This window comes from Emydura macquarii, unplaced genomic scaffold (assembly GCF_026122565.2).
Source record: "Emydura macquarii macquarii isolate MOO-44397 ecotype Brisbane River unplaced genomic scaffold, CSIRO-AGI_Emac_v2 contig_2473, whole genome shotgun sequence".
NCBI classification, from domain to species: domain Eukaryota; kingdom Metazoa; phylum Chordata; order Testudines; family Chelidae; genus Emydura; species Emydura macquarii.
The window spans coordinates 17,810,605-17,827,911 of record NW_027132610.1 but is presented as its reverse complement, the minus strand read 5'-3'; the positions used below and the strand labels follow the sequence as shown (position 1 = coordinate 17,827,911).

The 17,307-nt window shown below is 43.2% G+C and overlaps 1 protein-coding gene across 1 annotated transcript in view; it reads right to left on the bottom strand.

Annotated features, from left to right (window-relative positions):
- Positions 1-14,301, bottom strand: part of TMEM272 (transmembrane protein 272) — a 32,881-nt gene extending 18,580 nt beyond the window's left edge. Inside the window, exons 1-2 of the mRNA XM_067562754.1 lie at positions 14,256-14,301; positions 10,605-10,686 (exon numbers count right to left, since the gene is read on the bottom strand). Of these exons, the coding sequence (XP_067418855.1) occupies positions 10,605-10,662 (58 nt within the window). The 5' untranslated portion in view covers positions 10,663-10,686; positions 14,256-14,301. The remainder of the gene's footprint in view (positions 1-10,604; positions 10,687-14,255) is intronic.
- Between the last annotated feature and the right edge of the window lie 3,006 nt (positions 14,302-17,307).

Genomic DNA, 17,307 nt, shown 5'->3' with positions numbered 1-17,307 from the left:
CTGGTGGATTCTCTGTACCTTAAAGTCTTTAAACCATGATTTGACAACTTTAATAACTCAGTCATAGGTTAGAGTTTTATTACTGGAGTGGGTGGGTGAGGTTCTGTGGCCTGCATTGTGCAGGAGGACAAACTAGATGATCATATTGGTCCTATGAGTCTATATGTGTGCCATACATCACACCACCACAGTTTGGGAACCCCACTGTGGCAAACCCTTCTACTATGTCCTGCATGTTTCCCAAAGTTACTACCCTTCTTAGCAGAAGTCTATTAATGGCCCTGCATACTTGTATCACAGCAGCTCCCCCGGTGGATTTTCCAACTCCAAATTGATTCCCAACAGTGCTAGCAGTCTGGTGTTGGTAGCTTCCAAAGAGCGATGGCCACTCACTTCTCCACTGTCAGAGCAGGTCTCAGGCGAGTGTTCATGCGTTTCAGGGCTGGGGACAGCTCTGTGCAGAGTTCCATGAAAGTGGCCTTTCGCATATGAAAGTTCTGCAGCCACTGCTCATCATCCCACATCTTCATAATGATGCGATCTCAACAGTCAGTGCTTGTTTCCCGGGACCAGAAGCGGCGCTCCACTGACTGCAGATGGTGCGTGACAGCCTGCAGCAAATGGGAATTGTTTCATTCTGTGGCTTGTATCAGGGCAGCTTGAGTAACATCACAATTTTTCATGCTGCGACTCCTGTCTCGGCCTTCAAAATATTTCAGAATAAGTCGTTAGGTGCTTGTGTTGCTCACAATGATAGTGCAGAGCTGAGTGGGCTCCATGTCTCTCTGGCAATGGTGTACGCACGGCAGAGACTGAAGGGTTTCAAAAAATGGCATGAAAAAGCGTTCATCTGTTTTGGACAAGAAGGGAGGGGGAAGGGAGGACATTGCGTCCTAGCAAGACGACAACCTTCCCAAAAGCCCCTGCAGCTAGTTGCACTGTGAGATAGCTACCCATGGTGCACTGCTGTGAGCATGGTGTGATCATGTTCCTCTGACTTCTAAAGTTCAGCGGGTGAAGGTCGAATGAAATTAAATTGACTTCACTCTGCAGTGTAGTCAGACCCATAGATATTGGCTGTTTTGTCTAGGTTGTGCTGTCCCTGTCTGGACTTACAACAAATCAATGGAAGTTAGGAGCCTATATACCTTTGTGGATCTCAGCTAAACTGCCCAGGAAAACCTTGTTTAAACTGCATTATGCAAAGGTAGTGCAGACAGTACCATGCTCCTGGCTGTGTGCAACATTAGAGCTGGAATCAAATCCATATTTATGACAGTTCATGGAAGTGAAATGGCAACATTTTTGTATTGGTGACCCTATGTCCTCACAGTTGAGACCCCCACCCCCAAGTGGCAAGAAAAGGAGCCTTGTGTTCTGGGAACACACTCAAAGGACAGGGGGAGATGGCTTCCTGTTTTTGTAGCTTTCTGAACTGTCCTCTGTTTTTAAAGATGCGAGCAGCATGCATCTTCCCTGACAAGCCAACACTGACATTGACATCAGCGAAAGTCACTGGTAATCCACCAGTGCTTGCATAGCCATTGAAACGTAGCCTTTTCTGTTGATTTACTCTGTGGCAAGATGGTCTACTGCTAAAATAGGGACAGTTTGGAAACCCCATTGCTGCAATTCCATCCACTATGTTCTGCACATTGTTCAGAGTCACAATCCTGCGTAGCAGGAGATGATTAATGGCCCTGCATACTTGCATGACAATGGCCCCCACAGTGGATTTTCCAACTCCAAAATGATTCCCCAGTGACTGGTAGTAACGGATGCAAGTTTCCACAAGAGTACGATCACCACTCACGTCTCCACTGTCAGGGCAGTTCTGATTTTGGTGTCCCTTCACTCGAGGGCCTGGATGAGCTCAGTACACGATCCAGGAATGTGGCCTTGAGCAGACAAAAGTTCTGCAGCCACTGCTCGGCATCCCAAACCTGCATTACGATATGATCCCACCAGTCAGTGCTTGTTTCTCAGGCTCCGAAGCAGCACTCCATTATTTGCAGCTGTTCTGTGAATGCCACAACAACCTTGAATTGGTTCTGGCTATGTCCCACAGCAATCTCCCTCCAGGAAATCAGTGTGTTCCCCACAATTCTTCTTGTAGCTCTTCAAATACCGGAAAATCATCTATCCTGTGCTTGCAACATTCATGACAATAGTGTAGAGCTGTGCTGCCTCTATGCTTCTGTCAGAGATTGTGGACAGCACTAAGTCCTGCACAGGTTCATGGGCTTTTCAAAATAGGCATGAAAATTATGGGATAGAGATGGCATTTTGCGGTGGAGAAGGGTGCGTGATAACAACTTGAGCCTGCAGTCCCTGTCACTCCTGTGCAACTCATTTCCGTCCCACCATACATTGCCAAAACTTCCCAAAACACAGCGTGTTGGATGGTGGCAAGTTGCACACAGGGCTACCTACCCATGGTGCACCACAGAGTGCATCTAAACAAGCACTCCTTGCGTGTACTCAGAGCACTGATGCAAGGACCCAAGCAATATACTAACTGCGGTGGCTGTATGCGGAAGTAACTTGCATTGGCAAAAGTTTGTAGCGTTGACATGCCCTAAGTAAGAGATTTAGAAGAATGGTTCAGGGGATTTAATTTCTAGGGGTATGTCTACACTGCAGACTGAATTCGATTTACTTTCAGTTGACTTTCACCCACCAAATTTTAAAAGGCGCAGAAGTGTGATCATACCACACTCCTTGCGCTGGGCTCTTGCGTCCCCACTCGCCATGCTTGGGTCGACGTTCAAAGCAGTGCATCGTGGGTAGCTATCCCACAGTGCAACTAACCACAGAGGCTTTTGGGAAGCTTGTTGTCCTCCCATGATGCAACGTGCTCCCTCCCCCTCCCTTCTTGTCTCATACAAACTGCAAACACTTTTTTGTGCTGTTTTTCTATGCCACGTGCATGCCATTGCCGGAGAGACATGGAGCCCGCTCAGTTCTGCACCATCATTATGAGCATCACAAATACCTCACGGCTTATCCTGCAGAATTTTCAAAGGCAAGAGAGGAGCCGCAGCATGGAAAATAGTGATGTTACTGAGGCTGCCCTGCTACAAGCCATAGAGCGGAACAATTCCCGTTTGTGTAGGCTGTCACACGTGACATGTCCAGAGCGTGAATGTTGAGAGTGGTCACAACGGGGCATTATGGGATACCTCCCAGAGGCCAATGGCGTCGATTTGCGTTGCGCTCTGCCTACACTGACGCAGATTTGACCCATGGAATTCGAATTCAGTGCTATGCCACTTGCAGAGGTGAGAAAGATGAACTATCTTGGGTAGCCCTAGAGGTATAAGTATAGTAGGAGAAATGGGATGAAATTGAGCAAAGGAAAGTTTATGCTGGACATTAAGAAAAACGGCCTTATTGTGAAATCTACTAGTGGAATAGTCTTGAGGGGAAGGTGTAGAAGTCCCATCCTTTGAGCACTTTAAAAGTGGAGTAGAAAAACCACCCTAGGATATCCTGCAGGGAGCAATATTGCCCTGGAAGGAATGAGAATACATAAATCTAATAGGTCTTTTCTACCGTAAATGTACATGATGCTATGATAATATACAACTGCACAATCATTTTATAGAGTAAAAGGAATCTGTTCAATAAGGTCCCAGTCTTGCAAATATGTGACTTTACGTACATGAGTAGTCACACCAGGTGAAATTCACCCCTGTGCTGAGACATAATACAGTCTAGGCACCTATTTTGAAGGTGTAAATGGGACTTAAATGGCAGTTAGGCTTTATGCTGGTCTATGCATGTGAGAATTTCACCCACTGTGTATATATTTGTGTTAGTATTTGCGGGATTGGGCCCTGAAATTGCTCACATATTTCCTACATAATTCTGAATGCTATTTAAATATGCCAGATTACACTTGTTTTTATTGGGCCCATATCTGAATATATGTGCTCAGATCCCATGGTGATGTCATATAAATGTGAGATGAGATTAAATTAATAGATTCCAAGGCCAGAAGGGATGATTGTGATTATCTACTCTTACCTGCTGTATAACACAGGCCATAGAACTTCCCCAAAATAGATTGTACCCAGAACACTGCCTGGCTATTTTCTGAAATGATGCTTTTTGCTTTGGAGTCTTTGGATCTCCCTGTCTCTTTATTTTAAGCTTCCCGCTAAATGAAGTTTACTCTTCATCAAGAGATTCCTTTAAAAAATTTATTCTAAAAGTAAGACGATAGGAATGTCCTTTCAAATAGCTTAATGACAAGTCCAGGACTGATGAACTGGCTGCATGTCTGGGACACAGGCTGATCTTCCTTGGTGAGTCTGTGATATAAGCATACAGTGTGTGTAATTACACTCATTCTAAACCTTGGTGTTGTTATTACTATTAGTTGGCTAGGTTCTGACAAAGAGTAAATGAAATCCACAGCTGGACCTCCCACCCTTCTTGGCAACCCTGCAATGCCAATGAAAGAACAAAACTCAAAAGCCTGCTTTCTGTCCTTTTAATTTAATTTTATTTTTTTAAATATGGGTTTTTCCACAGCCCAATTTCTTCTTTATCCAGTTCCTCATACTCCTCTTCTCCCTTCCTGAAGAACTTAATTGTTCTTTATTTTCTGTGGAGAAGTAAAACCATGGTTCTCTAAACCAAAATGAGATGTGGCAAACAGCCGGCTCCACCCTAGTGGGTCTCATGCTCCTGTTGATTGTAGTGAGCCAGGGAGTCTCCAATCACCCCGTCTTCCCCGAGGAGGGGGTAGGGACCTGGGCCCACCCACTCCTCCGGGTCCCAGCCCAGGGGCCCTATGAGAAGCAGCTATGTGCTGCTGGCACCGTGTTCCCAATTGCAATTCTCTTCCCCTGGGCTAATTTTCCCCCCTCCTTCTGTCCTTCTGGCTTCTTGAGCCTGGTACCTTCCTCCAGTCCGCTCCTCCACAGAACTCTGCACTCTGGTCTGCTCCTCCTCGCAACTCAGCACTCCTATACACAGCACGGCACTCCTACCAGCTCGTGCCCTGTCTGTTTGGGGCAGAGGGTTTTTATGGAGCACCTGGCTGGTCCCTAATTGGCCTCAGCTGCTCTTAATTGCCCCATAATGACTCAGCTAATCTGCAGGGAACAGTGCCCTGAGCATTCTGAGGCTTACATATCTCCCTTCGATATCTTTCCTACAGCTTTCTGCCCTCGCTATATCACAGAGAGGATAGTCAAGGTGAGCCATTTATGCCAGCCATTTGCTTCTACTTCATTACTATTGATGAAGATGGAAGGGCAAATGTTTGATTAACATTCTTTTTTTCCTGGCTGAACTCAAGAATGGACCAGTCATGCAGGGAAGAACAGTGAAAGTATCACAGAGGAGGTTGAAGATTTTAACTTTCCATGAGGGGCACCCCATGTGGGAGCAATGGGGATTTTTTTAAATTAAAATATTTTGACTTACAGAGCCAGTCCTTTCTTTTCCCTTACACTCACTCAGGATGGTTATGCTACAGTGACTGTGGTTTGCACGTGTGAGGAGGGTATTTTAAAGGGAGCAAGAATCAGATGCTGTTGGCTTCAGGAAGTCCTCCGCCTCCTGACTTTGCAGCTTTCAGCCTGTGAGCAGTACGATTGTATTTAATTATGGATGTGACATTCCCCTCTGCAATGTGGACTGGTGAATCGCTGTGTCACCCCAATCCCCCACTGCTGGAGCCCGTATTACTCTGCTTTGCTGTGTGAACTCCCACTCCTGGGCAGATCACACACAGCCTCCAGCACAGCAAGTTGCTCCCAACTGAGTGAGTGAGTGCTCCTGGCTAGTCACTGTTTAGATCATGCAACAGAACGATCCCAGCCAATATCTCACCGTCCCGGATGCAACCCTAGGAACTTCCATCTTACACTGTTCAGTGCTACCCACTGGACACTGCAAGCTCATAATCAGTTTGTCAATTTAACAAGAAATTGATATGCACCAGCCTTGTCACTTCAAATGGAGTCTCTAACACACCTCAAACCAAATTCACTGTTTTAGATAAAACAAACTTATCAAATACAGAAAGATTTTAAGTGATTATAAGCCTGAGGAAAACAAGTCAGATTTGATCAAGAGAAAACAAAAAGCAAAGCACATTCTAAACTAAGCTTAACACTTTCAGCAACCTTACAAACTCAGATGATTCTTATCACAGGCTGGCCAGGTTCCTTTCCAGTCATGCTCCACTCCCATCCCACCCTGGGTCAATACTTCAGTTGCTTGGTGGTGTTTGCAGATGGAGGTGGAAGAGAGAGAGAACAGCAAAATGTCTCTCCTTTTTAAAATGTTCCTTCTCCCCACTGGGGCTTAATCCGCCCCCTTTATGGTCAGGTGACAAACAATGTCCATGTATGATTCCCTCCATTCCCTGAATCACTAATCACTAATCACTTTGTGAACTCATTTGTTGACATCTAGCCCAGTCCTTTGTTCCTGGAATGTTGAGCTGGGTTTTTCTATACAAGCCCTAACGAGATGCGAACTGCCCCTCTGCTCAGAGAGTCTTGCTTGGATATGTTTTAAGCCATGAGACACATCTTTGGGCATATCATATAGTGAAGCCTCATAACCATACACATGACATTGCAACAAACATATTACTATAACAATAATATCCAGTACATCATGAGCATTCCAGAAACATCTTATATGACATACTTTGCATTAAACAATACACAATTACACTATAAGGGTGAACATGGGTCACAATGGGCTTCAGTAACAAAGAATGGAGGCCATACTTACAGAATGGGGGACACTATCCTAGGAAGCAGTGACTCCTAAAAAGACCTGGGGGTTGTGGTGGATAATCAGCTGAACATGAGCTCCCAGTGTGAGGCTGGGGCCAAAAGAGCAAATGTAATCCCAGGAATCCCAAGTAGGAGGAGAGAAGTTATTTTATCTCTGTGTTTGGCATTGGTGCAACCACTGTTGGAATACTGTGTCCAGTTCTGGTGCCCACAATTCAAGAAGGAGGATTGGAGAGGGTTCAGAGAAGAGCCATGAGAATGATTAGAAAACATGATTTATAATAAATTCAAGGTGCTCAATCTATTTAACTTAATGAAGAGAAGGTTAAGGGGTGGCTTGATTAAAGTCTGTAAGTATCTACATGGGGAACAAATATTTAATAATGGGATCTTCCATCTAGCAGAGAAAGGTATAAGACAATACAGTGGCTGGAAGTTGAAGCTAGCCAAATTCAGACAGAAATAAGATGCAAATGTATGAGGTAGTTGACTATTGGAACAATTTGCCTAGGGTCATGGTAGATTCTTTATGACTGGCCATTTTTAATGGAAGAATGGGTGTTTTTCTAAAAGATATGCTCTAGGAATTAGTTTGGGGAAGTTCTATAGTTTGTGTTGTATAAGAGATCAGACTAGATGATCACAATGATCCCTTCTGGTCTTGGAATCTATGAATATTAATCTATGATTATGAGATGTATCAGTGTGTCCCCAAACATTAAACACATCATCCTGCAATGCAATAGTAAAAGCATTTTCTTTACTTTAAGAGTGTATGTGAGGTGATTAGTCATCCCTGAATTAGAGCTTGAATAAGCCTCATGTACTAGGCTCCAGTCAATCCACAAGCTAGGAGCTGGTCTGGTGACTCTCAGGGAAGGTATATAAGCTCCACAGGAGAAACAGTAGCTCCGTCTGCTCAATGTTGCTTCATGACTCAGAACTTTCTTCTGCCTGATAGTGGTGACAGACTCCTCAGCCTGCTCTGGCTTAGCATTCAGACCTACTTTTGCGTTGTTCCAGCCCTGTTCTTGACTCCAGATTCTGCCTCTGGCCCTCGCCTCAGTGTCTGACAGTGCAGCTCTAATACTGGACAGTTCCCATTTAGCTATAAAATGATGTTTGTTCTATAGCAATAGCCCCTTAATTGCTAAAATTCACAATATGATGTGATTGATGCTCAGGTATCCTATCCAAACAGGATTTTAGCAGCAATTACATGAATAACTATAATATATCACCCATTTGCTTTGCAATAGAACTGGAATTGAAAATTGGCTCTAATTCTTTTTGGCCACTTAACCCAAGTTTCCCCTGATGCTCTGAGCCTAATGTATTATACTGAAAAAAAGAAATAAAACTTTCAAATGATGCTGTGCTGGTATGTTGGACATTTATATTCATTTAAATATTATTAAAGCCATTAGATTTATATCTGGCATCAGACCTGGCCTGTTCATGAATGCTTTTTGAAAACTATTTAAAGGACAATGAGAAATACAAAGTTAACTTCATTGGGCTTAATTAGGGTTTGTGTTTTAATTAATGGAAAAATCCATTTTGAAGGCCCCGGTTGCACAGATGACCCATAGTTAAGACTGGGTTGAGTTTTGCATTTAAATATAAGGAAAAGACTCATCGTAGAGTAAAGATGGAGAAATTCTCAGTACTCAGCTGCAATGCCAGCATGCAAAGGCCCTGATTCCCAGCTACTTTACACTGGGGTAACTTTATGGACTTCCAGGGAGTTACTCCTGATTCAAACCAATATATGTGAGATTAAAATTTAAAAATAATAGGTTTGATTCTAAAAAGGGTAATTTATTACATCAATGACTACTGAAGCCTTGGTGGCACTATCACACCAGCAGAAAACAGGAACATTTCAATGATTACTGTGGCAGGAACAGAAATCTGAAAATACACTGCCTCTGCCTTTTTTTTCCTTGAAGTCCAGCGAGGGGTAAAAATAATGGCCAAAATTCTCTGCTGTGCATGGTTTCCACAGGGTACAGCAGAGGTGATGGAGAGCTGTCAGATTGCTGAAGCATCCTGTCTCTTGAGGCCGTTTTGAACCCACCCCTGCCCTTGTGGAGCTTAGAGCAGTCTGGGGGACTTCTTTAAACTGTGCCAGATGATCACAGCTCCCAAGTAGCCATCTGCCAAATAAGCAAAGTCAGAGCACAGGGTGTTCTGAACATCCCCTCACTACTCCTTATGCTCTTCATTGGTGGCGGGGGGACATAAAAGCTCTATGGCAGCTGGTGGCTCTCCCCCTCCAAGGGAATCCTCAGCTGGGCAGTGTGGACTGGTCTCTGCTTTCTAGTCCCTTTGTGTCACTGGAGCAATGCAAAGAGAAGAGATGGGCAGAGAATCTGGCCCAGCAATGTTACCTACAGTGATATTTCCTCAGAGTGGGATCCTGTCAGATTTCCCAACCTAGGTCAAGTTTGGGCGGGCCCTTACTTAGATCACAGCCTTCTGTAACTTGGTGGGGTTTTTGACCTCAGCAGTTGGTGTTTGCTTACGCCCTCGGGGAGGAGGTCAGACTTGGCTTGGGCTCTTGCTGTGCAATTTGATAGAGTAGTAGAAGGGTGGTTTATTAGCAGAAAAGTCTTTCGGACTGAGTTGCTTTCAATCAGACTAGTTTAGGCTATGCTAAAGAACTGGACAGGAGATAGGTAGAAATTATTTATCTGAAGTTCTAATGTACTGGAATCAGTAACTTTAAAGTGTAATTTCACTTTTGAGAGTCTGCATTTTATCGTAATCTTCGTGGAAGACTGTATTTCAAGGGGTTGTGGATTCTAGGTCACTTTGTTAGGGAGCAAGGAGTTACGTGGCTTAATCATTCATGGACATTTATTCTGAGATTTCAGGGAACTCTGTCAACTGGAGCCAAAAGCATCCATATAAGACCCCAGAGTGGCAACCACAGACTGAGGAATACAATAGTTTGTTTGGGTGAAGTTTCAATTATGTTGAATAATATGAAGGAATTTTCTTTTTCTCATAACTGAATGTGTGACTCTGGATTTGGAAAACATTGCTGATTAAAAGTAAGAGCACTAGGAATTTGGACCACGGCACACAAAGGAAACACAGTCAGATGTAATGGGCCAGGCTAAGGACTTTGTTTTCCTGTTGACCACCCCCATGCCACAGATTGGGTCATATGCCACAGGAAAAAAATTCTCGTAAAATGTATAGGTGCATGTGTCTCACTAAAACACACACCAACACCACCACTGCAGGCAGGGAATGGAAGGAAAGAAGAGTACTGCAACCAATGGAAATTGCAGGGGGAAATTAGGGAGGCAGAATGCATTTATTCAAATCAAATTTGACTAGGACACTAGGGTTAACATGCCTGGTGTGGAAAAACGGGCCATGCATTCTTTAGTTTTATATCACATCTGCAGCAGCAATGTGCCTCCTCATGCCATGCTGGGACTGTTGGTTTAGTGTTGACTCAGAAGGCAGAATCAGAAGCTTGAGATTCTCCCATCTCTGTATGGACCAGGACCACCTGTGTTTAGATCCCAATCCTATAGTGCTGATGGATTGATTTAGGTAGGAGTTGCCATTACTCTGTACCAGGCAGGAGTAGACCATATGGGCTTGATCCAATGCCCAGAGCCCCCGTTAACTTATCTGGGCTACAGGTCAGGCCCTTAGTTTGTCAGTTCTGGTGAGATCATAGCGGAAGGTGCTACGGCTGCTTAATCTGTCATGCCCATAGCTTGCATAAAGTGGTATCACCCCATTTTTCTAACTATAGTCACCACAGAGCTGTTTAATTAATACAAGGCGATTACTTCTATAGCTGCGACTTACCGTTGCTGGCAATTTTAGATATGCACCGGTGACAAGCTTTCTCCAGGCCAGCAGCCATTGTTGATCGCGGTCCGGTGTGGCTCTAGGGACAGAAATAATAAGGGTATGACAATAATAAGTCTTGTTTTTAATGAACTCAAAATTATGGGTTGGATTCACTGCTTTGCTTTAGCAGCTTTGCGCCTGCCCCAGCCATACAAAGCAGTGTCCACCCCGATGGCTGGAGCAGCACTATGTGGCCGGAGAAAGCTAGTGAATGTAGCCAGTCTACCCCACTATAAACTGAATGTTAAAGGCCTGATTCTCCTCTCACCTTACATTGGTGTACATCGGGAGTAATTCCACTAAAAATCAGTTGTGTGACAAGGATGGGTACAGCTGGGCCGCTGTAAGAGCGCTTGCGTAGCTGCATTATGTCGACGGGAGAGAGTTCTCCCACCAATATAATAAAATCACCTAACCAAGCAGCTCGCCTGCCGACATAGCGCTGTCCACACAAGCACTTAGGCCAGCAAAAATTATGTCGCTCGGGGGGGGGGAGGGGGGTGTTCACACCCCGCGCGACAGAAGTTTTGCTGGCATAAGTGAGAGGTGAATGTATACAAAAAGAGTAGCATGCATGGTAAAATAAAGGGGTGGTGTGGGTACACAACTGGGTGTGTCTGGAAAAAAAGGAATTCAATGTGATCCTCAGAGTGCAAACAAGGCAGTTAACTAACTGCTCCCCTTTGGCCTTGCTACTGCTATTAGTCAGGAGTATTCTGGCAGCCACACAGCACAACTTTCATTAATGCAGGAGCAGCTTCCCCTGCATTCCCTGTCTTGCTCATCATGTCTTTGTACCGTGTGCTACGCTCCCTGTCTGCACTGAGCAGGAGCAAGGCTGGTATTAAGAAAGAATGATTTTTTAAAAGGGTAAAATTGGTGCCCATTAATAAAGGGGATGCACTTAAAAAGTCATTTGCCAGTAATTTCTACACAGCTGTATCTGAGCTACCACCCTTCCTCCTCTACTCAGGAGACATGACTTTTTTTATCTTCAATACCCACTGGATGGTAATTGTTGGCAGAGGCTGACTCTCTTAATAGGGCCACAATAAGATGGTGGTGAGTCAGAAGTGACCTGATTCCGGGGAGATCACCCCATTCCCTCCCCCCCTCACACTCAACATGCCACTAAACCATCTCTAGCTCCTAAAGATACTTCTGAAGAGCAAATATTGTGCTTTTAGATTGCAACAACTGACAGGTATTTAAAAGAAAGAAATTAGCAGAGAAGTGTGCTTAGCGAGCAAAGGTGGGTAGAGGTAACAATGTAGTAGTAGATAATATACAATTTCAAAATGCTAGCAAGACCCCTGGCTCAAAGCAACAATGAGGCGTAAAAGGCTTCATATCTCTTTACCAAGTGTAAAAGTATATATTCTTATAAAACCAAATGATAGGTCAGATTTAAATTTAGAAAAGCATGGATTAAATTGATGGCATTGGTTGTTAGTTTTATTCTTGCACAATCCAAAATAAGACTTTGATTTTAGAAACAAAACGTGGCTAGTGACAGTCCATAAAATGATCTAATTAAATCACTTTGGCCATTATGAGAAAAAATGTAAACACCCAATATTTTTAATTTTTAAAAGCAAGCAATGCAGAAATACAGAAAATACTTTTATAGTTGTCCTTTTTACCAAAACTACTTTACCAATGCTTTTTTTATTTAAAAAAACCCTTTGAATACCAAATAATCATGGACAAACAAACAACTCAGGGGCAGTGCAGACTATATTTCCAGACACAGAGAGCAAAACATATTCTCAGTCTAAAATGACTTTGGCTTTAAGAAAAACCACAAAAAAGAAAAGTAAATGTAATAAATAGATTCAGCATGTATGATCACGTCTCCTTCTAGTGGCTGGGCTCAGCAACTACTCTATAACATTCTATTACTGTACATGGCTAAAACTGAGCTCTTCACAGAGGGAGAGTTCTTAAAAATGTAAAGACGTAGTACTAAGAAAGCAAAAGGCACGATGGTTTTGTAGCTACACACACAAAAGGGTGTATGCACATAACCTCTAGATAAAGTCACTAGATTACAGGTGATATGTACCCATTTATCAGACTGGATTTGAAACCTATATGATTGACCTACTACTTTGGAAAGAGCCATTAAGTTTATGGGTAAATGTGCCAACAAAACCCTCCCTATATCTGCAAAATCACAATGTATATTAAGGACAAAAGTATTTACTGTATGTAATTAGCTATAACAGATGTGAAGGAGCAACTCAGCTGCCAGGCAAATTGAGGGATAATTTCCTTTGGAAAATTGCCATTAGAACATAATTAAAATTTAAAAGCTACACTGAATCAATGTAGAGTATAGAGGCTTATGGAATGCTAAAGCAATGCAATGCACCCTCATTTTGCCCACAACAGATATTGCAAAGGTCTCAGAAAAGCACCTGATGGTACACATTGTACCACAGGCAATGAAAAATCCAGACACATCTGGGTAAAGTTAAAGAAAAAAGCCCACACTGTGGTCCTCCTTACACCAGTTTTACACTGGTGTCATTTCATTGACTCCCATGGAATTACTCTTGTTTTACACAGGTGTAAAGAAAAGAATCTTGAGCCTGGGGACAATCACAGTAGCTGTCAAAGCAGCTGCATAGCTCTATATGGGGGAAATTTGGCTGGTGGACCTACATAGGTGCAGATCCATTGGTCACTCCCTGGCCTGCCGCTCCCATGTGGTGGCAAAGATGGAATCAATACAACAGAGCTCCCTGGCATTTATTTTCCCTCCACATCCTGCTTAGTCCCAGCACAGCTGATCTGCTCCAGTCCCTCTCCCTTTTGTGCCAGCTGTGCCACAGGAGGTGGCCCAGGATTGCCCCAGAACATTGGCATCAGGGCTTGAACTGCAGCAAACTCAGGACATACTATCACTTTCTCAAATATTGCTCCCTTTTTTAAAACCTCTGCTACCTGGAGGAACCAGGGACAATGAGAAGTCTCTGGAGCTCAGACCCACCTGTAAATCCAGCCCACCCTCAGCATGGGGTAGTTTTCACTTTGTACTGTTTTGCTGCTGGTAGTTTCTGTCCTAACCTTACATTTTCAGAGTTGTGTTCAGCAAAATAAGAATGATCCTCTCTCGTGAGTATGCATGACACCTCTGCATTCGTAAACCCACCTTAACACGTTTCTCATTGCTAGTTATCCAAAGAAAGAACAGATTCCAAATTGGTTCTAAGTTACGTGATTGCTCAAAATATACTTTGGCTGTACAAAATAAGCTGCACCTTCAATCAACTCCAAACACCACATACTGTTGAGGAACTCTGTTGCTTTCTAAATTCCCAGTTCACTGCCCTGTAGATCTACAATTCCTGACAGTTCAGTCTTTCCCCAAGAGCCAAAATCCTTCAGCAACAGAAACACATTCATCTCACTGCACAGATTCTTGAGGATTTTTTAAATATTCAGAAAACCATTTAAAAAAACTGGTCTGCAGTCCAATTCCTCCTGACAAAGTACAAAATGCTACATTGTCCTTTATTCTGCAAGTGTTCCTGGAAAAGCAGCATCTTTCCAATAAATTTCTCATACCTGAAAGGTCTTTTGAGTGCTGTCTTAACTCACCTTGTTAAACCAATGGAAGATCTGGAATGAGAAACCACAAAATAGATTCTTCAACAAAAGTATATTGTGAAAGGCGGATCCTGTGTTACCCTATAGTCATATTCAGCTTCCAGGGACCCTGCTTTCAGTTAGCTAGCTTCAAAGTGATCTTGGCTTCTTTTCATTCGATCTCTCTCTCTCTCTATTGCATACACCTTTTCTCTCTATCGCTACTCAATCTTCTCTGCTGCTGCCAGGCAGCTCCTCTGCTGTTTCTAGTTGTGAGGAGAACTGATTATAATTATTTCCTATACTCCCACATTCCACTTGCTCCCCGACCCAGCAATTGCAGGTGTTTACAGTGCCATCAGAGGGCAGCAGAGGAGTCCTTAGAAGACTTGTGAAGATAGGGGGGAAAAAAGATCCTTTCCTTTGCAAAAATCTTTCAGTTGATTTGGTTTATCCATAAATCAGCAGCTAGTAGCAGGTGTCTGGTTTATTTTATGATGCCGTTGTGTCACCTTGCCCTTTGCGATGGTCCTCTGTGATTTACAAAGCTGCCATATACACAACCTTTTATGTTGGCTACTGGATGTTGTTTATTCTGTATTTTCTGTTCTACCTCCCGAGAGAGCTATTTTTGAAAATAGTTACTCATCAGTTTCTTTTTTCATAGCAAGTGCCTGTCAGAAATCTCAGGTCTAATAATAAGTGCTGTGTCATTTGTTAGCAAGAATACTTTTTGTACAATAGAAAACTAAGTTTGACAGATAAATCTCCCTGGGAGCAACTACAGCATTAATGAAGATCTACACATATTTAGGGCCTTTATAAAAGGCTTTGCAAAAAAAGGCTACCAGCTGTTAAAATCATCACTAGGGAACTGACAAAATACCTGCCAAAACTTTGGAGAAACAATAGTGCATTCAGCCCTCGTGTTTGCACAGCATCCGTATGTAATGTAATTCTAACGTTAAAGCAAAGCTAACAACTATGCATTAGGAGAATGACGTCCATAGCTGGGTTTACTGGGGAAAAGAAAATTGTACTGCTTAAAGATTTTTTTACAAGCAATTAGTCTAGTATGTACAAAAAAGAATGTATAATGTGGGTTTTCATTATGAAGGAACCCACTGATCTTTTCATGCTGGGTAAATAGTATAAAGCAGTGGTTCTCAACCCACGGCTCAGTCAGAAAGGCCCCCACGTGGGGGTGGGGAAAGGGTACACTTTACCAGGGCCCAGAGGCCCTGGGGGGCCTGGCCCAGGCTGCAACCCCCATTACCATGAGGAAAAACATTTTCATGGCTCATGAGATTGTATGTATGGGATGAGGGATTGTGGTATGTGTGTGGGAGGGGGCCCGTGTTACAAGTTTGTACTGGGCCTGAAAAAATTATGCTTGGGCCCTGGTCAGCACACAGCTGTGGCCCATGTGACATCCTCAGGGCCATAGTGGTAGTATACATATTGTATGGATGCAGCCCACATAACACAGAAAGCTGCAGATGTGGCCCACAGTGGTAAATAGGTTGAGAACCACTGGTATAGAGGGTATATTCTGCGCATAGTACAAAGGTCCTGATTCTGCAATCCTTACTCATGTTGACTAGTACCTTGATCCACCAGGAGTAAAGAGAGCACTCAGATGGGTAAGTACTCTACAACTGTGCCCATTCATATTACTAATTAATTACTGAAATGCAGCCACCTCTGGGATGACACATGTGCTAACAACATTACCCTAGTAAAACTGCACAACTGTTTTTAGGAAGAGAAGGGCAGCATAACACCAACTGAAACCATAGTAGTTAAAATTTAGTTACCAAAGTTGGAAGTTAGCCAGGCCATCATAGTGTTTGAAAGGTAGGTAGAGCAAGGAGAGAGGAATTGTTTGGATTAGTCCAAGCGAGCGTAACTAAGAGAAATCAGATGTAACTGAACAAAGAAAAATGTGGGCTGAATACAATTTTCTATCTAGCTATTAAATCAAGGAATGGAATCTCAACAGAAATCGTAGAAATCCTTTTGCCTGAATCTTTAAAAATTAGACAGAATGTGAAGTTGGGAGCAAGTCTGTATTAGCCAAAGGATATGCAAAGTTACTTACCAAGTCTTTTCCACCTCCAGTTTCTGTGATTTTAGCTTGACTCCAAATCTTCTAACCATGATAGATGACCGTGTACAAGGGACGCTGAGAGGCAGAGTAAAGGAAGTGGGTGAGTGAAGCAGTTTCTAGATCCCACAAGCTGTAGAATGGTGAAATCTTCTTTTTGCTAGACAGTTGTCTGTGTTACGAAAACCATCAGCATATCTGGTGTCTGTTGGTGCCTCTGCCAACTTGGCCAGCAGAGGGACCGAAGACTGACTTGTTATGGGGGCTGAACTACTCTTGCCCCTAGTGGTCCTTTCTGAACAAGATTAAAGCACAGCGGTAGGGGAAAGCTTACACTGCAGCTGTCCCTAGTGTAATTGCAGTATTGCTACCCCAAGTGCTCCAAAATCATACATTAGACCCTGGAGATTGGCTTAAAAACATTGAAATTTTTAAAAAATAATCACTAAGGATTTCTTTTTCTTTATCTTCTCTTGTTTGAACTTTTAGGGTGCTCCCAGGTCACCTTTTCAAGCTTTTCTCCATAGCTGTGAGGCCCAGAAACTGACTTTGTTTTTAACTAAAACTTAGGTTCTCAAGTAATCACATGACTCCAGGAGATGGGACCCCAAGAACAACACTAAATACCACAGGACTTGCGATAAAATTGCTGGAGTTGGCAGCACTGCAATTGTTCTGTAGACAGAAGAGAAGTCTGGTTTCCCAGATCATCAATACAAGCCCTTTCATGAGCAGTCTATTCAATATAAAGAGTACTAACAAATCTTAGGGAAGAAGTTAACAGTTGGAAGGGGCCGGGGGAGGAAAATATGGTAAATTCCTAAGTAGAACTGTTCCTCAGCTTAGAAGCAAGAAATTTTAATGAGAAAGAGAAGGAGAATGTGAGGATATATTTATTGTTTCATTAAATCTGCAGCAGGAAACCACGTAGGAGAGGGCTGTGAAAGGTTCTAAGAA